The 24,077-nt window shown below is 33.4% G+C and overlaps 1 protein-coding gene, 1 long non-coding RNA gene and 1 pseudogene across 2 annotated transcripts; 2 read left to right on the plus strand and 1 right to left on the minus strand.

Annotated features, from left to right (window-relative positions):
- The first annotated feature begins 1,871 nt into the window (after nucleotides 1-1,871).
- LOC104704635 (alkane hydroxylase MAH1 pseudogene) lies at nucleotides 1,872-3,419 on the plus strand (annotated as a pseudogene).
- Nucleotides 3,420-10,537: 7,118 nt separating this feature from the next.
- Nucleotides 10,538-11,623, minus strand: LOC109125538 (uncharacterized). Its single transcript, XM_087456345.1, is given in 1 exon segment — nucleotides 10,538-11,623. A coding segment is annotated over 1 exon segment (120 nt). The 5' UTR covers nucleotides 10,840-11,623; the 3' UTR covers nucleotides 10,538-10,719.
- Nucleotides 11,624-12,577: 954 nt separating this feature from the next.
- On the plus strand, nucleotides 12,578-14,998 carry LOC147941354 (uncharacterized). The gene is made up of 2 exons (XR_015560667.1): nucleotides 12,578-13,947; nucleotides 14,067-14,998. It is a non-coding gene; the product is annotated as an uncharacterized LOC147941354 (long non-coding RNA).
- The last annotated feature ends 9,079 nt before the right edge of the window (nucleotides 14,999-24,077 follow it).

Below are 24,077 nucleotides of genomic sequence, written 5' to 3' on the forward strand. Positions count from 1 at the left end.
CATTCATTATAATGAGTTGAATTTATATATCTAAACCCAATAATATAAAATCTAATGGCTAAATGGGTTATATGGATTATCAATATATAAATAAAATAAAATTAATTAATTAATATTAAATCTATAATCTATTATATAAAATAAAATTATAAAACCAACCAATTTTTAAGCTTTAAGAAAACAATAAGCTTATATTATTGAGAAAAAGCGCCGCCGAGAGAGAGAGAATGCCAATTTCGATCCGCCTCTCCGGTTGTCCTTCCGGCGCCGGAGAGGGCTCCATCCTCTTTAGGTTTCTTCCTCTTTGTAGTTCCTTTTCATTCTCCCGCCCCTTGTTATATTGTCGCCGTCGGTTGGGTGCATCTCGAAGGTGGTGGTTCCGGTGATTCCTCGACGCGTGAGGCGGCTGGTGAAGGCCCTGGTGCAGACGTTGGAGGACAGTGTCAAATCTTTGCTAGATCGGGTGGATCTGGGATGGCGAATCCGTCTGCTGTTTTGTCACCGGCGGTTTGTGGGCTTCGGAGAGCAGTGAGGGCTGAAGTTCTCTTCGTCGAGCTTCAGTGGTGGGGCTTAAGTTCTTTTTCAATTTTTACCTCTCATACCAACCACGGTGGTGTCTTGCAGCAAGAGGTGGTGTTGCTTTGTTGTTTTTTTTTCAGTCCGACCAAGGTGTGGTGTATGTCTCGTCATTTGACGGGAGTGATGTTGTCACTTAGAACTTGCACTGTGAGGTGATGATATGCTAATCTGGGCTCCAATTTCAAATCTTTAGATGATTAGCATTCTGGTTATTGTATAGTTAGTTCGGAGAACCATCATTTTCGCCGGTTATTATAGCTTCATGACTCTTGGTTGGATCAGTCGGATGTATTGTCTGTTTTAGGTTTAAGACCGGAACAGTGAAAGCCGGATAGACAAAGCTTTTCTGATGATGCACCTCTGGGTGTTGAAGCAATCGAGACAAGCTCTACACGTCGATCATGAGGATCTCATAGCTGGGATTTGATATGCTTTCAGTATTGGTTAGGCCTTCTCTGTGTTATTATTTGTTTTCGTGTCATTAGGTCAATTTAGGTGGTTTAAGAGATGATTTCACTTCGAGTCGTGGTGTGTTATCTATCTCACTGTGGTTAAAAAATGTAATGGTTCTCGATTAGGTAGCGTTGGATCCGTCTAGTGTTTCAAGGCTGTACTTGATCAACCATAGCATTTGTTTTGGTCCAAGTCTTTAGAGGTGAATGTAATGTGTCTTTCATTTGGTTGTAACATTTGGGTTAATGAAAAGTTGATGTTGAGCCAAAAAAAAAAAATCAATAACGAGGCTTGTAAAGTTGTACACACATGTAACTTTATCAGGATAAAATTGTCTAACCAAACTATATATATATACAAAACACATAGATGGGTTTTTATTTTACTTTTGGACAACATACGTAGATGGTTATATACCTCATTGTACACATAAGAAAGATGCTATATATTATGTTTTTGGTCAATATATTTGGGAGAATCACTTTTGTTTGTTCTTCAAAAAACCCTTCAATTACTCTATAAAGAAACCCTAAAAATAAGTTACTTTGCGCTGGGTTACATGTAACAAGAGTCATGTGATCCTTGTTTGTAGGAGATGACGACCATTGAACTTCAACATGAAGCTTCCTTAAACGCTGTTACATGCTTCTGGTTATTAAAACACATATAATTATTTTCAATCCTTTCTTCATCGTGAATCCAAAGATTTCCTCTCTGGGAATTTAAACGTAATGAAACAATAGACTTTTAAATTCGTCTGGTTGATGTATCCTCGTATGTGTATAAAACCAACTTCCTTTTATTTCCTTTTGTACCCAAAAAAAAACTAACTCTTTCTAATGACTTCGATAGGGTTCTTTGAAGCATCCATAGCTTTCTTTTGCTTTCTCATATTCTACTGCTGCTGCACCAAGAAACTCTTTGGAAGGTGTCCATGGAACTGGCCAGTTCTTGGCATGCTTCCTGGTGTAGTCATGAGGTTACACCGCGCCTATGACTCCATCGTGGAGGTTTTCGAGAACTCCAACTTGACCTTTCAATTCAAGGGCCCATGGTTTACTGGAATTGATATATTAGGCACGGTTGATCCAGCTAATATAAATTATATGATGAGCTCAAACTTCTCAAATTACTACAAAGGTCCTGAGTTCCATGAAATATTTGAATCTTTTGGAGACGGGATCATCAACACGGACTACGAGCTATGGAGACAATGGAGGAAGGCATCTCAGTCTATATTCCACCAACAAAGGTACCAAACTTTTTCAACAACTATCACGAAAAGTAAGCTCAAAGACGGGCTTGTACCTCTTTTCAATCATTTCGCAGAGGAAAAGATGGTGGTGGAGTTGCAAGATGTGTTCCTGAGATTCATGTTCGATACAACCTTCATGTTAATAACCGGGTCAGATCCTGGAAGTGTCTCCATTGAATTACCGGAAGTTGAGTTTGCAACGGCTTTTGATGATGTTGGAGAAGCGATTTTTTATAGACATATTACACCAAGATTGTTATGGAAGCTGCAAAAATGGATTGGAATCGGAGCAGAGAAGAAGCTGATGAAAGCTGATGCCACTTTAACTCGTGTTTGTAACAAATATATATCAGCCAAGAGAGAAGAGGTAAGATCACAAGGGAATAATCACAAATCCAATGGAGAAGATCATGAAGTTCTTTTGACTTCCTTCATAAAGCTAGATACAACCAAGTACGACCTCTTGAATCCTGGTGATAATAAGTTTCTACAAGACTTCACAGTGAACTTCATGGCAGCTGGGAGAGATTCAACTGCTGTTGCACTAACTTGGTTCTTCTGGAATCTTTCGGAAAACCCTAACGTGTTAACCAAGATTCTCCAAGAGATCAACAACACAAATCTACCAAGAACTGGAAGTGATCATCAAGACACGTTATTGTACTTGAATAAGCTGGTGTATTTACATGCTGTATTGAGTGAATCAATGAGGCTCTACCCACCAATCCCATTCGAACGCAAATCTCCAATCAAACCAGATGTGCTTCCAAGTGGGCATAAAGTCGAATCAAATATGAATATCATGATCAGTATTTACGCGATGGGGAGAATGAAAGCAGTATGGGGAGAAGACGCGAGAGATTTCAAGCCAGAGAGATGGATTACAGAGACAGGAGGGTTGAAGCATGAGCCTGCTTACAAGTTCTTATCGTTCAATGCTGGCCCAAGATCATGTATAGGTAAGAATTTAGCTATTAATCTAATGAAGACAGTGATCGTGGAAATATTACAAAACTATGAGATTAAGGTCGTCAATGGACAAAAGATTGAGGCTGAACTTGGTCTTATTCTCCGCATGAAGCATAGGCTAAAAGTCACAATCGGTGCCGTGCCGAGACTAACCGGGGATTAAGGTGAGATTGACATAAGAACTTTCTTAGAAATAAAAAATAAAAAAATAAATGTAATACAATTTCAAAATAATATAAATTATTAAAAATAAAACAATATTATAGTTTTTTTTTTATATTTCAATAAAAGTTTTCACCAAATGTTCATAATCTAGGTTCTAAAAATTTAAGAAAAAACAATATATCAAATCATCACAATCATAATTAATTCATAAACAAAATTACTATAAAAATAAATTAGTATATTAATGAAAATTTAGAAGCACTGAAGCAGGTTTTAACCGTTTTAAAGAAAGGAAGTAAATAAATAAAAGAGTTCTAAACTTGAAACGACCCGACCCGTTTTTTTTATAATAATAACTAATATATAATAAATAATAATAATAATAATAATAATAATAATAATAATATACTACAACTAGTGGTCCCATACCCAATAGCCACCTAACCACAACCACAGTCAAACAGCGGAAATAACCAATAACAATAACCAATAATATTCCAATAATAAAATATCCAATAATCAAATATAACCATAAATATATATCAAAATCATCAGAAAATTTGGAACCAACAACCTAGCAATGTTTCTAATGACCCAACTCTAGCAACCTAGCAATGCCAGACAACATCCAATCGAGTCCCTAGAACATCCTCCTCTTCATCGCCTTGATTCCATGATCACTCTTTGCCTTTACCTGCACCACAAACACATATTGAGATGCATGAGTATTTGATAAACACTCAGTGAGACAATCCTCCCATCTATCGGGTTGTACACACAAGCAACAATGATTCCAATGTTCCAAACAAACAGCAAACAAAACATACAAACATGTAAAACAAACATCGTCTCGCTGGAAGGGAGGTGTCGACCGATACCAGCCAAGTGTCGACCAACACTGGCATTGGTGTCGACCGACACTACCCCACAATGTCGATCGATGCCATTTTGCTGGTGTCGACCGACACCAAGTGATGTCGATCGACACTCCACCTGCAACTATGATCCGCTGCGAAGTCGAGAGTCGAATCTCGCTCCCAAACTCCACCAACTCATCCAATACTCAAAACCCAAGCCGGAAACATCCTTAGAAACCTGTAGCAACCAATCCCCAGCAAGAAAACACACAAAACAACAACAAACAAGCAAGAACAAGGAAATCAAAAGCTTAGATTAGCCATGGTCATGCACTCACCTCTTTGCAGGAAGATTTGGACCAACAGCAACGAATCCTACACTCCCAACAACCGTCTAACACGTTCCTGGCCCTAGATCCTCACTCCCACAGCAAGATCTCACCAAAAACACCTTGCAATCTCACAAACTCTCTCAAGAACCTTTAGAAACTGTTTTCTCTTCTTTCTCTCAGTCTCAAACGGCGTAAGACAACAAAAACACGACCCTAGGTCGTTTTTCCCCCTTTTAAACCTCGGTTCAATGGTTTTCTCTAAATCAAACCGGTCCAAATCGATAATTAAATCAAACTGGTCGAACCAGAGAATGTTAGTGTCGACCGACACCACCATGGTGTCGATCGACACCCATCCCAGAAAACCAATAATTGGTTCGTGGATGTTACAAAACTAGATTATCATTTTTAAGAAGAATACATCTTCTTATGTTAAAGAGTCAAAAAAAAAATTAGAACCAATGTTATTCATGAAATAAAAGATCACCTTAAATTATTGTAATACACTGTATTTTTCTGATTTGGGGACTTAAAAATCCTTTATATTTTGGGGCATGAGGCAAATGCCTTTTTTTTAACCCACAGTCACGGCCCTGGTCACAATTAATAAAAAATGTTCCAACTTGGTGTGAAGTTCTAAAAGTATCACTACAAGAAAATTTGTTGCAATAACTCCATATTTTGTTGCAAATTTGAAAATGCAATAAAATTGAGACACTTTTTCTATTGTTGCTATATGACCGTTGCAAATTGGTATTTGTTGCACATATGTTGCAAAATTTGTAATAAATAGACTCCTTGCTATATTGTCGTATTAATGCAATATTACTTTTCTAGTAAATTTGTCGTATAATTGTAACATATGTTTGCAACTTTCATTTGTTACAAATTATTGCCACATCAAAAATGTAGAAACTATTATTACAAATTTGTAACGAAGTAATATATTGATATATGTGTTGTATTAATGCAATAATATTTATGCAGCAAATTAGTGGTGTAATCACGACGTTCTAATGCAACTATATATTATCGTAAATAAATGCTACGTAAAATATAAAGCAAAAAATGTTACAAATATTTTTCTATATTTTTGAATCACAATATTTTCTATATTTATGTTTGGCACATGATTTTTTAAAATTATAATTGTTTATTTAATACTTTCTTCTATTAATATATATAATGGATAAAAAAATAGTGAAACAAATAACTAACTTTATTAAGTAATCAAATATTGAAATATTCCAAAAATGCAAAAATAAAAAATAATAGAAAAAAACTAACCATAAATAAGAACCAAGTTCAGAATAAAAACTCATAACTAAAACATCGAAGAAACATAGTTGTTCACACCAGTAGCGGATGGACGGGAAAACAACATGTCAAACCTTTCTCTAACCCTTCAAGCTTGTTGAGCCTCTCTCTCAATTCTGCATTCTCTTTATAAATCTCTAAGCCTCATTATTTTCCACATGATTTTCAAAGGTGGCTGACATTCTACCGTTGACTAAGAGTTCATTGAGAAGAGCTCCTAGTCCAAACATACGACCGTTTGTTGCCTTCACAATCTATAATATATGATAAAAAGTGTTTGTGAAACAAAAAAAAGTAATGACAATTTACACATACAGAACAAAAACAAAAGTTAAACAAACCAAAAGCTAATTATGTGAAAGGGAAACACAGAACTATACCTCAAAAAAAAAAATCTGGGACAAAAATAAAAAAAAAATTGGATATATGATATAAAAACAAAATTGAACTAGTTTCTACCACAAAAAGCATCTATCAAGTTAATGAGATGTTATACTACTTCACGACAAAACTAATAGCTAATAAAATATTATACCAAAAATATAATGGATTAATGGAGAAGTGTGTTAACTTTGGAGAAGAAGCCTTGAGTGCTAATGTGTTGTATTTGATAAACTACGTCATTTTAACTATATATAAGTAGAGAATAAAATAAAATCTTTGATACTGAATAATAGTGGATTTACCCAAATCTTTCAAGTATTATTGAAAAAAAGGAGGTAACAAGCGGGAAGAAGCTGAAAAATTGTTTATTGAACGTACATATGGGAGTTGGGTAGGTATCCAAATTATTTTCATATGAGTTGAAAAATGAAAAAAAAAAAGCAAGTGGCAAACGGTGGCGGGGAGGACAAATATTGCTATGATATGGAGATCTTTGTTATGATATTTCCATCATATCATACAAAAGGATTTCCCTAGATTTTAGTTTTTTATCAAAAACAAACTATTCTATAAAACACTCCAACGATTTCTTTTGTTTTTTTTTAAATCTCTTTTTCTAAACCAAAATGAAGCAAGAGAAAACATGAAGAACCAAGGGATGTTTATCGAAATAGGTGAACACTCAAAGAATGTTTACATGATAAAATTATACGTTGCCCACAAATTTGATTTAAACAAGTCATATGTTGATGATTTATTTATCCATGCTTTATTAGCTTTTGTATTTTTCCAAGTTTCTGGTTATTTATTTAATTTTCTTCTATTTCTCAATGTAAAACATGATCAAACTAATAAAAAGATGAAAGTCATGATGAACATTATCATATATTTTATATAAAAAACATATATCAGACGATATTTAATGACGCCTTTTCTCTTTTGTGGCGATCAAGAAGGCGATTCCCAGTTTATCAACTGTCATCGCCGATTTCCTTCTCCTTCGCTAGTTTGGAGTGTTTTTCCGACAAGTTTAGACAGTTATAAGTTGTTTGGGTTTGACGGTTTCTCTCTGCGACAGGTTTCTGTTTGCAATTTCCTTATCCCGTGTTTGTCGCGGGATAACTGCCGTCAAAAACCGTCATGGATATAACTATATAAGCCTGTCGGATTTCAGTTTCTTGTCACCAATTTCCAATCAATTACTTCTTTTTTACTTTCACAGACACAAAAAACAGTTTAAAAAATGAGTGACTACATTCGAAAATCTCTCCAGACCTCGACTTGGGGATTTCTGATGCCCCTGTTGTGTTACCCGCTGAATTATGTGGGAAATCGGTTAATGAGAACCGTTACTCTTTAATTGTGTCAGTGGTGAATCCAAGGAAACAAAACATTCGAGCACTTGTGGGACAGTTGCCCTGAATTTGGGGATTTGCAGATGCTTGTCGTGGACGCATTCTCGGTGATGGAAAGGCCTTGTTCATCTTCCAGACTGAGGAAGCACTTAACCTGGTTCTACGACGCGGTCCATGGGCGTTTAATGACTGGATGATAGCGGTTCAACATTGGTATCCCAACATCTCATATGAAGAAATGAAGATAATCCCATTTTGGATTCAAGTGAGGGGAATTCCAATACAGTTTCTCAACACTGCCATGGTGAATTTCATTGGTGACCAACTCGGACATGTTGTAGACATAGACTTTGATGAAAATGCAAATCTTGTGGAATTTGTTCGAGTTTGTGTCAACTGGTTTACTTCCCACTTAATTTGTTGTATACAGATTATTTTTGGAGTCAAATATAAATCAAATACTTTTTTTTGTTATTTAGACATTTAAATTAAGAGTTTGTGATGTTTTACAATAACTAATGTACAAACTTTTAATGAAAATTATAAAATTTCATTTTAAAATTATCTTTTATGTGTTTACCATAATTTTAAAGACAATCCTATAGTTTTATATTTTATTTGATGTTTTTATTTAACATAAATAGAATTATACACGTACTATATATTTTCATTTTATTATTAATTTAATAAAATAACCCTAAAATTAGTTCCCGATTAATCTCCGTTTAATCTCTGATTTTTTTGCTAGACGCTAGGCCAACATCAACCGCCCGACTAGCACATAGCGATTTCTAAAACATAGATATTTCTATAATCTTGTCAAGTCTCTCAAACAATCTCTCTATTTTAATGATACTCTATATAACTTATTTTGTTAAGAAAAGTGAATAAAATTATAAACTTATAACATAATAATTAATTTTATCAACAATCATATATTCTTTTGTTTTAGTTGAATAACACAAAACATTTATTGACTTTCTAAACTTAGGAATCCAATAACCCCAGATTTAGGTTATTATTTTTAATAAATATTTTTGTTTTGACTCTCAAATGGGCAATTAATTATTCTTGGTCAAATATAAAGCTATTGCCTTTTATTTGAGTAAGAATAATATCTTAGTGTGTGGTGTATGTATATATATAAACAATGTTTGACTAGAAATTATTCAGTAGAAGATAAAGGAAAAAAAAAATCAATTATTAACTTCTGCGTCATGAAATCTGTTACTTTGTTTGTGGTTCTTGTGTTTTCATATGTTTCGTGATGCATAATGGTAAAGGTGAAATATATATAGATTAGTTACTTGCTTAATATAAAAAAATTGACTGATAAAAAAATGTTACAAAAAAACTTTTAATTTCTACTTATTATCAACTGTTTTCATCTTTAATATATGAAAGTTTAATTTATCCATCATCTAATATTTTTTGGAACGATATAAAATAGTGGAGGCACAATATGCTGATGATGGTTTACAACTGACGCACACACTAAAAAGTGATGATGGTTTGCAATTAATCCCATTTAAAATATTTTTAGTTTTAGAAAAATGTATAGACGAATATATATGTGGAGATCAAATGACATGAACATTTAGAAAGACACAAATGTTTGTTTAAAATACAGCTATAAGAAAGAAAGTCTGTGATGAAAATATGTAAATAAAATATAGTGAGAAGATATAAGCTATAATAAATATACGTAACTTTATATTTATTATTATCAAATAGATTTTTTAATTATATATGACATTAAAGTCAAATTAATATTATCAACATGTGCATAACAAGAGAAAAAAACAACCTAGTATATATGTATATTTTAAAAATTAATTAAAATTAAATATTTCAGATACATAATTTACTATCTAAATCTGTCTATCTTATTCAGGTTATTCTTTTTAATAAATATCATTGTTTTGATTCTCAAATGAGCAATTAAGTATTCTAGTCAAATATACAACTATTGCTTTTTATTTGACTATGAATAATATCTTAGTGTGTGGTGTATGTATATATAAACAATGTTTATTAGAAATTATTCAGTAGGGAGATAAACACAAAAATAATCGGAAAAATATAGAAAATCAGTTATTAATTTCTGCAACATGAAATCTGTTACTTTGTTTGCGGTTTCTTGTGTTCTCATGTTTTTCGTGATGCATAATGCTAAAGGTGAGATATATATAGATTAGTTACTTGTTTATTATGAAAAAATTGACTAATTTTTACAAAAAATACTTGTAATTTTTAATATTATCAATTATTTTTGTAAATGATGCTTTTATCCATCATCTAATAATTTTTTGGTTGATATAAATTAGTGGAGGCACAACATGCGCAAGTACTTGTTGAATTTGTTCCGGGAAAACCATGTGATCCTGTTCGTACTCGAGCTGCTGCACAATGCCGATCGAAAACTCAAGATAGTTACTATACTCGCTGCTATTGTAAAAATGCACAAGGTGGACATGATTGTTCATGTTATCATTAATAATTTTACTTATTTATGATTTCTTGAAGGTTCAAAAAAAAAAAGAATTAATAAAAAATTTCAGTGTTGCGGGTAGGAATTTTTTTTTTTTTACACATTTAATAAACTTTGACGAATGACAAATACTTTGGTTAAATTTAAATCATAAAAGATAAAAGTTAATCTTCTTTTCTTTCACAATGATTATGGACGTGAGTCATCAACTTTCTTCAATGCTATTACTGTATAGGGTAATGCTTTTTTTTTTTTTTTTGTCAAGTTATTAATAAACTTGGTTCCAACCAAGCTAGGATACAAGATATAATACTACACCCAATAAAGGGGAGGCTTAAGCCGGCGGACTACAAGAATGTCTCCGGAAACTAAGGTCGGAGGAAAACAAAATTTCTCGGGAAACTATGTAGAACCAAACATAACACCAGCATTTGATAACAAAAACGAAAGGAAACAACAACCTTAATCTAAAAGCACAAGCAACCGACCAAAAGACTTTAAAGGAAACAATAGAACGAAGAGAGCAAAGAACCTATTCTTCTACCGCACAAACGAATGAGATTTACCAAGGATGCCCACGGCCAACTCAAGAATAACATCAACCACCTCCTAACACGATGAGAGCCAATCTCTTGTAACCAAGGACCAGGGATTTCATAACACGGCAAGCAAGACCACTCATTTCCGGAAGTGACGACGACGTTGATACGCCCAAGAACGTCAAACTAGAAGTCTTCAAAATGCGAGGAGCGAGGCTTAACTTCTCAAAGAAACACCAATCTCATAAATGAAACCGACAAAAAAAGGAGAAAGCTATCACCCACTAAGCACAACAAGAAGAAAAATGAACTCTGCAAACTTAAGATTCTACCATCATATTCAAACAAAACGAAACTTCTGCCTAGAAAGGAGTCGAGACATCCCAATCGAAAGCTACTAAATCTGCTCGATACTACTAAGGAACGCCATAAAACTACCACTACCAACAACCAACTAAAATGATTCCATCTAACTCTAGCAACGCGTCGAAGAAGAACGGCCAGAAGACCGGCTTACCGAACAACAGAAACAGAGGAGACCATGGCCATGGATTCACGAAGAACCAAACCTCGAGATCCGCCAACAAGAACAGAGCACCCGCCAGATCTATAGATCTCGGACACCCAACAACAACCCTCTCTGGAGAAGCTGACCACCGACAGAGCCAAACACCCTAGCCGTGAAGATCTACCATTTCCACCAAAGTAAGCTTTTCTCCAATAAAATACAAGAGAAAGATGATTAGCAGACCATAAAACAAAAGCACAAAACGAAAGGAGAAACCACTCACGGCGTCGGCGAGAAGCGCCAACTGCCAGAATGACTTCCCGGTCACAGATCTGAGAAAAAACTAGGGTTTACTTTTGAGAGAAGAAAGCGGCACTCGAAAGAAAAAAGGGTTTTTCGTTTTTTTTTATCAACTGAGAAAAAAAATGTTTTTTGTCAACTGAGAAAAGACTATGGTAATGCTTTCTTCTTAGATTTACAAAAGTAAAGTGAGGCATTAACTTTCGATAATGCTATTATTGTCTAGGGTACTGTTTTCTTCTTAGATTTATAAAAGTAAAGAGTTCTTTCATGGGTGTGACGTTGACGCACACACTAAAAAGTGATGATGGTTTGCAATTAGTCCCATTTAAATTATTTTTATTTTGATAAAAAAAATATAGACTAATATATATATATATATATATATATATATATATGTGGAGTTCAAATGACATATAGATTTACAGAGACAAAACTGTTTGTAAAAAATATAGCTCTAAGAATGAAAATTTGTGATGGAAAAATGTGAATAAAAAATAGTATAACGACACAATCTGCAATGATTATACGTAAATTTATAAAGATGTGCACCCGCATTTCCAAAAAAATATTCTAAAAAAAAAATTATTGTTTGTCTTTCTCAGATTGTTATTTATATAGATTAGAGGATTCTCACTCCATCTATGATGTCTACATCCTCATATTAAATATGGAATATAATAAGCAATGTCATTTCTTTATTTTTCTAAACATTTCTTAAGACAAATATATTATTATCACACATATGATAATATAAGTGCATAAGAAAATATTATTAAATTATATATGCAAGTAAAGTCAAATTAATATTATCAGATGATGATGATATGGATTCATAACAAGAGAAAAAAAACAAATTTAATTAAATTTAAATATGTCATATACATAATTTATTATCTGAATTTGTCTATCTTATTTAGGTTATTATTGTTAACAAATAGCATTGTTTTGACTCTCAAATGGGCAATTAATTATTCCAGTCAAATATAAAAGTATTGTCTTTTATTTGACTAAGAATAATATCTTAGTGTGTGGTGTATGTATATATATAAACAAAAATGTTAATTAGAATTATTCAGTAGGGAGATAACCAAAAATAATAGGAAAATAGAAAAAATCAATTATAAATTTCTGCATCATGAAATCTGTTACTTTGGAAAACCTATTTTTTGTCCCCTCCTTTGTGTGGAACAGTGAGAGAACGATTCCCAAAGTTCCTGTGAGTTTCCTGAAGGTTTCCTGAAGCTTTTGTCCCTGTTTTTGTGAGTTTTTGGCTTGGAGGGTGGAGATCTAATGCTGAGAACATGTGAGAAACTTTTGGTGGTGTGTTTTCGTCATTGTTGGTGAGATCTTCTGTTTTGGGCTAAGGTGAGTGAATGACCATGACTGCTCTAAGCTAAGATCTCTATTTCTGTGATTTTGTGTGTTGTGTGTTTGTTTCCTTTGAGTTATTTGTGAGTTTTCATGGCTCCTATGGCTGGGTTTTGCTTCTGAGGATGCATGGCTTGTATGGGAGAAGTTTGGAAGTGAGATTCGGGTTTTTGTTCGAAGGAAATCGATGCTCGGTTTCAGTGTTGATCGACACCAACGCGAGGACGACTCGAGGACTTTGGCGAGTGTCGGTTGTGATACCTGCAAAACAAAAATTAGAATTTTTGGTCGGATGTTCGGTTTGATTTTAATTTCTCCAGTTTGCGTGGCTGGTTTAGAACATCCCTAGACTAGAGTATTAAAGGAAAAACTTGACTTTTTCCACTTCTTTTAGCCGTTTTCACACTTTTAGAGAGAAAAAAAGAAAGGAGAGTTTTCCAAGGAAGCGTTCTTGAGTTTTTGGAGATCCTTTGTCCTGTGAGTGAGTTTTCTTCTTGGAGAGTGTGTATTCAAGGCTAGGAACGTGGATGAAAGGTTGTTGTGGTGTTAGCTTCGTCATTTGGGCTTAGATCTTGTTGTTTGGCCAAGGTGAGTGCATGACCATGGCTTATTTAAGCTAGAATCTCTGTTTCTGTGATTTTGTGTGATATTTAATTGTTTTCTTGTGAGTTCTATGCGTTTTTTGTGACTCTTAAGGCTTAGATCTGGTCCTGGGGTCGTGTTGGACGAAAGGGAGAAGCTTGGAGGCGAGATTCGGAGTTTCTGGTCGTGAAGAAGCGATGCTCAGAATGAGTGTCGATCGACACAAGGCTTGCGTCGGTCAACACTAATGCGAGGATGGCGCGATTGACCTACGAGAATCGATCAAAGCCATGTGGAGGTGTTGGTCAATGCAATTAGGGATTTCGTGAAATGTCGAGCATGCATCGATCGACACAAGGAGTTTGTCGGTCGACGTAGGGTTGTCTGTATCGGTCGACACAACCTTCACCAGGTGGCAGTGTCGATCGACACCAACCTTCAGCATCGGCTGATGATGTGTTTGTTCTGTGATGCCTGGTTTGTTTTAATTGTAAGTTGATTGTGGCATGAAGGATCTTATTGCTTGTGTATGTAGCCCAGTAGATGGAAGGATTGTCTCACTAAGTATTTCTGGTGATACTTACGTCTCTCTTTTGTGTTGTAGCGCAGGCAAAGGCAAAGAGTGATCATGGAATCAAGGCAATGAAGAGGAGGATGTTCTAGAGGCTCGATTGTTTGCTTTGTGTCTTTGATGGATGCTAGAGTGGAATTTAGTGGTCAAAAACGGTTGTTAGGATTGCTGGTTCTATGACTTTGTTATGTTTCGGATTGTTGCTGGAACTGGTTTCATGTTATTCATTATACGTTATTGGTTTATTGGATTGGTTCATATGTTATCCGCTGTTGTTATTGATTGGGAGATTATGTTGTTAGTGAGTATGAGATCAATAGACATTAGGATATATATAAAAATGGGTCGGGTTGTTTCATCGGTCGACACCAGATGGCCAGTGTCGATCGAAACCCCTTGGTGTCGGTCGACACCCTTCTTCAGCGGCGTTTGATGTTGTGCATGTCTTGTTTAATGCCTGTTTTGTTTTATTGTTTGTTGTATGTGGCATGAAGAGATCTTATTGCTTATGTGTATAGCCCAGTAGATAGGATGATTGCCTCACTAAGTATATCTGGTAATACTTACGCCTCTATTTTGTGTTGTGGCGCAGGTAAAGGCAACATGTGATCGTGGAATCAAGGCTATGAAGAGGAGGATGTTCTTGAGGCTCGATTGAATGCTCTATGTCTTGATAGGACGCTAGAGTGGAACTTAGTTTTCTGGAACGGATGTTAGGATGTTGGTTCTATGATTCTGTTTTATGCTTTGGATTGTCTCTGAATTGGTATTATGTTATTTTTTTTATTCGTTATTGGTTTATTGGAATTGTTTTGTGTTATCATCTGTTATTGATTGGGGTTAGGTTACTAGTGAGTATGTGATCAATAGTTAACTGGATACTAAAAATAAAAGAAAAAATAACGGGTCGGGTTGTCTCAGATTTCTTCTGTTCTCATGTTTTTCGTAATGCATAATGCTAAAGGTGAGATATATATATATATATATATATATATATATATATATAGATTAGCTACTTGTTTACTAAAAAAAATTGACCAATGCAAAAATGTTACAAAAAAACTACTTGTAATTTTCAGTATTAACAATTGTTTTGTCTTTAATAAATGATGCTTTTATCCATCATCTAATATTTTTTTTGGTTGATATAAAATAGTGGAGGCACAGCATGCGCAAGTATTAGTTGAATTCGTTCCAGGAAAATCATGTGATCCTGTTCTTACTCGAGCTGCTGCACAATGCCGATCGGAATCTCAAGATAGTTACTATACTCGCTGCTATTGTAAAAATGCACAAGCTGGACATGATTGTTCATGTTATCATTAATAATTTTACTTTATATGATTTACTGAATGTTCAAAACCAAAAAAAAAAAATTAATAAAAGGTTTCAGTGTTGTGGGTAAGAAGCTTTTTACACATTTAGGGTCCGAATGGTAACTGCGGATTTAGTAGTGCGGGACAAAGAATTTGTTAGTGCGGTACGGTTCAACTGCGGTATGTGCAGGACAAATGTATTTGTGGAACAAGTGCGGATAACGCAAATTAAGCGGTACAAAATAATGTTTGATTGGTGAAATATTATTTGCGGTGCGGATTTCATATTTTTTGTTAATAATTAGTATAATTATATATTTTGAATTTGTTTTGTATTAATAAATATATATTTTTATTATATATATATATTATTATTGTAACAACAATTATATGAATAAATTTAAAAATATCTAAATTTATTCATTCATATAAAATACGACACAATAAAAAGAACTATTAAAAGTTTCAAAAAAAATCTATTTAAACTGGAGTTATTAATGGTTATAGGTACATACTACTAAATTATTAATATATCTTTTGGTTGAAATTTATTAAAAAAAATTTAAATGTAAAAAAAAAAAAGATAAAAGGTGTTATGTAAATAACTTAAGCATAAGTGAGAAAAATTATAGAGAGAGAAGTTTTTTAATAATAAAATCTTAATAAAAATCATTTTTAATTAATGTGTATGTTTTCTTATAGAAAACCGCTGGATAATAGATGCATCCAGTTGAAAAGGCTTAATCTGCTGTATAAATCCGCGATGTGCTTTTTTTTTTTTTTTTGTTTTTTTACAAAAAACGCAAATTTAATAAAAGATGTTTATTGGTGTTTGAAGTACGTTTTTCAAAAAAATGAGTTAAAAACCGTTTTTAGTAGTTCACCATTCACAGCCTTAATAAACCTTCAAGAATGACATCTACTTTGGTTAAATTTAAATCATAAAAAAAGAAACCATCAGGTGGTGGGCTAGTGGTTCTAGCCTTGGTTGAAGAGTCGTCCTGTTGGTCTAGAACAGAGATAGATTCTCCCAAACAAAAAATTACTCAGCTTTATCCCTTTATCCACATGGGTATGTGCCCATTACTTACAGCACATTTGCAAACCTGAAGGGACTCTACCCGTGTGATACCCTTTCCCGGAGAGATTAATCTCGGATCCCTCCTTAGATCTACAGATTTACTCTCTGAGTTAACAAAAAAAAATCATAAAAAAGAAAAGTTTTTCCTCTTTTCTTTCTACACATCACAATAGTTATGGACGTGTGGCATCAACTTTCGTCAATGCTATTACTGTCTAGGGTACTGCTTTCTTCTTAGATTTATTTTTACTCTTATGTGGAGTTTAAAAGACATGAACTTTTACGTAGATACAACGGAAAATTATAATAAAATAATGCAACTATAACATAGTGAAAAGAGTGAAACACTACTAAAAATGAAAAAGCGTAACTTTACATAGATATATACATAACTGTAGAAAACAATTATCAAAAAAAATATTTCTACAAAAAATAACAATTTTTGTTGGCAAATAATAGACTGTCATTATTATAATAAATTCAATCTGAATAAATGTCACTAAATGTTGCATCTTTTCGTTGCACTTATTTATAGCATGATATTTTTTTTTGAAAAATGAAAAAATGTCATTTACAGTCGCGTCTTTTTTTCATAATATTTCGTAAAATAAATTTTAACTTTTAGATTTTTTTTAAAAATGAAAAATGTTATCTACATTTGTAAATTTTTCGTAACCTTTCGAAATGATTGGATTTGTTGCACCCTTTTGTAGAAATGATATTTGTAAACTGTAAAATTTTTGTCAAGAATCTTATCGTAAAATAATTTTTGGTTTTGAAAAAAGGAAAAATATCATCTACATTCGTGTAGACTTTTGATTTTTTTTTTTTAATTTATGTAAAATGACTTATACGATTGCATCTATTCGTTTTAATTTTCTCTTTTACAAACAGTTGTGTGTTTCTAAATGCTTATATCTTGTCAACTCTATATATTTGTTCCTTTTTGTTGAAAACTTCCAAACTTTTTTGACACAATTTTTTTCGTTTTATGATGAAGCAATTAATTTGAAATTCAATATTGAACTATATTCTATACTTTCTAAACTATCTATTAACATGCATGATTTGGAAGTTTGAATAAATTCCACTAACTCTTAAATTTTGATCTAACTAAAGACATTATGAATGACTATAAACTTATATAATTTTTTTGTGACTTGAAATATAAAAATTCTAGTAAAGATGCCAACAATTTCCTTCCTTGATTTGGATGGATTATATATACTAGCAATGTAGAAATTTTAATCAACTTTAAATAAGTATTTAATTATGGGGCATTTACAAAAATATCTTTTTTTCTACATCTTTTGGTAAAAATATCCTCTCTTGTTGTCCATTTTTAATAATACCATTTTCTAAAAAATAACTAATTTCTAAACACTAAACTCTAAATAATAAACTCTAGCTCCTCAAAACTATACCCTAAATGTAAAATAGATAACCTAAACCTGAAAAAATAATTCTTAAATCAATTTAACACATTGTAATAACTGTGTGAAAGAAGAAAAAAATGACAAAAAGTATATTTGAAAAAGAGTATATATACAAAGGTATTTCTAACAACTTTACTTTTGTTATTGTGTTTATTTATTGGAACCTTTTACAATATATATAATTTTTAGTTACCTAATATTTTACTTTTAAGAAGTTGTGTGTTTTTATCATAACTTTTCGTTGATACATTTTCAAACTGTATGTATAACTTTTTAATTATAAATAATAAATTTGCGTGTAATCATTATAACTATTCAGTTCAATCACGAAAGTTCAGAATATCAAACAAAGTTTAACCATCAGTTTCATTTGTCTAATGATTAATTGATCTTGACATTTCCAGACATGTCAGTGATCACGGCTATAGGCACTCTTAGAATATTTTGTGGGAATCGACAGATGAGGCTTTAAATACAATGCAAGTTTTCCTCATATATAACCGGTTGTTTGTAAATATTTTTTTTTCCGTCTGATTGAAACTGTTTGATTATTATGAATTTCCCCGTAAAAGTCTTATAGTCTTATAGTGATTAACATTATATTTTGGCTTTTTTCTATTATTCTTTGTTTGTATGAAATCTGGATTTTAGCATTATCATTTAGTAGCCATAGAATCTGCAATAAGACTTTATCAAGTGTCTTTTAATTTGGATGTTGCAAGGTTTTCCAGCTGAGGAACGGGTGAAATGTAGAAGAAGATAGTACGATGAAATTCAATTAGTGATGTGAATCTCTTCAGTGAGTTTCAGCAACCATTGCCTCGCTTAACGATTAGATGGGTATGAGCGAGAGCCGAGAAGCTAATCATAGGAACAAACAACTGTGGTGAATGAGAAGTTGAGATATCGACGAGCGTTATCAAATGAGGGAGATAACCAAATTTGCTTTAGCTGCTGCTGAAGAGACTGCAATTAGCGCAAGAACAGCTTTAATGGCAAACTCTTATGTGTCAAGTGGAGCTTCATGGTTTTAAAACGCGTTTGATGCAGTGACAAAAACGTTTAAAGAGAGAGCTGAGAATGGAGGAGAAGAAAGAAAGGAGATCATCAAACTTGATCCTTCTTCACCTAAAGTTTCTGTTGTTGTTCCTGTTAAGCTCAGTTGATGCAGATCTCACCGAATCAAGTTTTTTAATTTCATTTCATGTCAATTCTTTTATAGGTTTGCTGTTCATAGAGATATATATATGCTTTCATTTACTAAACAAAAGATAAAAGACACTTATAAGGTGTTGTTACATTCAGACAGAATTTTTCTTCTCTCAAAAGAGATTATTAACACATACAAGGAAAAAGTAGCAAATGACTTGCAGGACAATGAGAAATTGGTCTCAAGAACTGAGTTGAATTTTTTTTTGAGCCATTGGATGCTTAACGTGTGAAAGAAAGCTCACTCGGTTTAAGAACTTCAACAATCTCACCGTCGACAACAAGGCAAACAACATCAGCACCTTTCTAAATCTGCTTGATACTATGAGAAACAATCACAGTTGTAATCCTTCTCTCCTTCAAAAACTAAGCTAATAAGACCCCATCTTGAAATGTATTTGTCTCTCTCTATTTTTTCTTTCGTATTTATTTTATTATAATTTACAAACGTTAAGGATACAAAATAAGCCAAAAAAAACAAGCAAGACAATACTGAACTATTATTTAATAGCCTAGATGTAACCCAATCGTTTAGACCCATGACAAGGAGAAGGATAAATTATTTTGGTAAGTAATTGTTACACTATCAATAAATTATACAGATGTTTTAAACTAATAAAATTATCATATTGGAAATTTTTTTTTTCCGCATATCTCTATATATTATTTTAAAAATATAAATGAATAACATAATACTATCTACTTAAACCACATAATTGTAATTCTGATGAGAGATACGTTTTTTTTTTTTTTTGGTCAAATCTGATGAGAGATACGTATTGTGCAATCTTTATAAGTAAACAACAAACTTAAACAAAAACCAGTACTACATGAGTATAACAAATTTACATTGGCCAAAAATGTAAATAAAAACGTGTCCCGTGGTGTATAAGGGTACTTTTTTTGAAAAGGGACAAATATAGGTAACGGGTATTAGTGAATATCTTTATACAATTAAAAATTATAAACTTTAAATCAATTTAAAAACTTATAAGTAGACTAAAATATTGATATAAACTATTTCGTTGCCTATTTTTTTGTCTTTATTGGATTATATTGCTTATTTATTGGATTATTGCTTAAAACATTCTTAAACGTAATGAATACAAACAAATATATTTTTTATTATAAATGTTATACCAAATAAATATAGGGCAATTCACATCCACATCCACTTTCTCCTAAAGTACTGTCACAAAAACTCATTTTCCACTCATGGTATACTTTCCCAAGTTTTTTGCTTATATGTCCATTTTCCTTTTACATTTTTGCCCTTACTAACAACTTACCTCTCTTTTTCTCCATGAGCTCCTTGCTTCATATTTTGTGTTGGTCCAGAAACATATACACTCATAAGTGGTTAATAAACAAAATAAAAATTAACAACATTGATTGATATTCCTAAACCCTATGTTGTTAATTTTTATTTTGTTTATTAACCACTTATGAGTGTATATGTTTCTGGACCAACACAAAATATGAAGCAAGGAGCTCATGGTGTCTATGGATTTAATTGTGTGGATGTTGTATGATGATTCTTTGGTCTGTCTACATTGGTATCCACAAAAAAATATCCACATGATCACATCCATAGCCACCATTCAACTGCTATTCTTCAGCTTAATGTCTAGATATGCTTTGTAAATCCATGGAGACCTATCCACAATTTTTCTATCCACTAAACTTTGTTTTTTTTTTTTTTTTAAATGAATAGTTTTGGTTTTAGGTTCAAGGGTTTATGTTCTAGGATTTAAAATTTAGAATTAAAGGGTTTTGTACTTATTTGGTCTATGTTGTGTTATGGATAATATGCTATCGATAAAGATTTAACCAAATTTATGTATGTATATTTTGTATGAATAAACACAAGTAACTATCTATTAACAATACTGCAATTGATTATCCACTTATAATTGAACAAATGTTCAACGACTGATGGATACTGTACAATCTAAAAATTCATAAAAAATATAGCAATATGTATCTTAAAATGTAGAAACTATATAATCATAACATATTTTATATAAATAAATAGAAAATTTGTTTTATGATAACAAATAAATATATTTTACTTTGTTAAAGTGTTAACAACAAAAAAGAAGAGAAAAAGAGAGAAAAGAATGAGAGAAAGAGAGGTAAGTTGTTAGTTAGGGCAAAAATGTAAAAGGAAAGTGGACACATAAGCAAAAAACTTGAGAAAGTATACCATGAGTAGAAAGTGGGTTTTTGTGACACAACTCACACCCAAAGTGGGTTTTCGTGACATTCACCCATAAATATATCTATAAATAATAATATAATCTTACACATATGTGCGAAAACTATATTTATTGTATAAGGATATATTTTAATGAATATCCTTAAACATTTAAAAATTATAAACTCTAAATCAATTTAAGAAATTAATGAATAGACTAAAATATTGAAGTAAACTTTTTTATTGTCTCTTTTTTGTTCTTTATTGGATTATTGCTTTAAATCATTCATAAACTTAATGAATACAAACAAATATATTTTCTATTATACATGTTATACCAAATAAATATATCTATAAATAATAATATAATCCTGCATATATGTGCGGATACAAGATCAATAAGTTTCACAACTTAAAATTAATAAATTTACTAATATAAACTTTTCCACTATATAATTTTTTTTCTAAATAAGTTTCCACTATACAAGATCAAGTATATTATCGAAGTATATTACCAGATATAAGAAGAGACATGATGGGTCGAGATTAACTGGGACGAGACAGGACGATCGAGATGAACTGGGATGAGATCGGCCAGGACGGGAAGGGACAAGATTTTCTGTTCCAAAATAGTTACATCTAGGTTATATACATACAATAATCCAACTAAATTAAACTAAAATATGATATTTGGATTTAATACCTCTAAACATACTGTGAAAAATATTTTGATTAATTTTAAAAATATACACGTATATCATTTAATATTTTCAACAAACACATGCTGTATGTGACATGTAAAGAACTATTTTGAGATGGGTAATTTGAGAATTTGGGATATTTTGAAAATATTTTGAGAGTTTTTGAGAATTATAGTTTCTACTAACTATATAAATTAAACATTCAAATGGAGAATACATTTCTTTCGTCTAAATTGCTTAGCCAAAATTTCTTAATAACATTATTATATGGGTAATTATTTAAAAGAGAATAGTTATGGGACATAAAATTTCTAATGCGGTGGATCGGGACGGGATGGGATGGGATGGGATGAAACTGGACTAGACGAGATTTAACAACCTATTAAAAAATTAATTTAACATTTCCAACAAACACAGGCTGTGCTTGATTATAATGGATAGATTGCAAAAAAATTATATTTTCGAGGTGATGAAGATAATGATCATGTTTATTTTCATTAAGTGATCGACTTCGGTGACCTACAGATCAATTGGTGACAGCTTGTCCTGTGGGAAAGTTGTTAAAGGGTGGAGACCAGGGTTCGAGGAACGCATGGCGCACCTATAACCTACTAGTGGATTTAGATGAATAGTTATTTTCCACGGTGAGGGGTTAGGATCGATGCCCTGCAGGGCCAGCTTGGGGTCTATGGGGGCAAGCTAGCGGTAGGCTAGTGGGATCCACGGAACGGGTTGTTTTACAAGTGATCTGCCCAATAGCCACTCCAATCCAATACACACATCCTCAACAAATCCTCCAGCGTCTGGATCGTCCTCTGTGACTGTCCATCTGTCTGGGGATGATAAGTTGTACTCATATACACCTTAGTGCCCATCTCCGCCTGAAATGCTCTCCAAAACACCGAAGTGAACTTAGATCCCTATCAGACACAATAATCGCTGGCACCCCATGCAACCTAACTATCTCCTTCACATACTTCTTAGCCAAGACCGAGACACTGGCAAACCAACCACGAAGTCCATAGTAATCATATCCCACTTCCACTCTGGAATGGGAAGGCTCTTCAGTAACCCTCCTGGAACCTGATGCTCAGCCTTCACTAGCTGACACACATCGCACCTCGCAACCCAACTAGCTACATCCTTCTTCATCCCGACCCAGTGATATTACCTCTTGAAATCACGGTAAATCTTAGTCGCTCTTGGATGAATAGAGAACTTGCTCGCATGAGCCTCTCTCAGAATCTCCTGCCTACTCCTCATCCTTGGGCACACAAATCCGCCTGTGCACCAAAATAGTACCATTAGCTGAGACCTGATACTCTGAATCCACATCCTTAGAAGCATTCACCAGCCCCAAATCCTTCTCCTGAGCCAACCGCATCCTGCTCAGAAGATCTGCTCTATCAAGCACCCCCAAACCCAACGGCTCCTGAGAAACAACACACAACCTCAATGCACTAATCTCCCCTACTAGAGCCTCCATGTCCTGCTCCTGAGCCGAAGCTGCCCTCTTCCGACTCAGAGCATCTGCAACCAAGTTAGCTTTACCAGGGTGATAAGCTATCTCCAAATCATAATCTGCCACAAGCTCCATCCACCGCCTATGCCTCAAGTTCAGCTCGGGATGAGTGAATATGTACTTCAGGCTCTTATGATCTGTAAACACTTGTACCTTTGCACCATAAAGATAAGACCTCCAAATCTTCAGGGCAAAAACTACAGCAGCCATCTCAAAGTCATGAGTAGGACAGTTGTCTTCATGCTTCCGTAACTACCGCGAAGCGTAGGCAATCACCTTCCCATGCTGCATCAACACATACCCCAAACCAACTCTGGATGCATCTGTATAAACCACATAGGGTTTTCCCTGCTCAGGCAAAACCAATACTGGCGTAGTAGTCAACATCTCCTTGAGGCTTGCAAAGCCTTCCTCACACTCCTGTGACCAAACAAAAGGAACATCCTTCCCTGTCAACTTAGTCATCGGACATGCCTTGCTTGCAAAGCCCTGCACAAATCTCCTATAGTAACCTGCCAGACCAAGGAAACACATGATCTTTGTGGCATTCTGCGGTCGAGGCCAATCCCTGATAGCCTGAATCTTCT

This window comes from Camelina sativa, chromosome 7, assembly GCF_030686135.1.
Source record: "Camelina sativa cultivar CO46 ecotype springtype chromosome 7, ASM3068613v1".
Taxonomy (NCBI): Eukaryota; Viridiplantae; Streptophyta; class Magnoliopsida; order Brassicales; family Brassicaceae; genus Camelina; species Camelina sativa.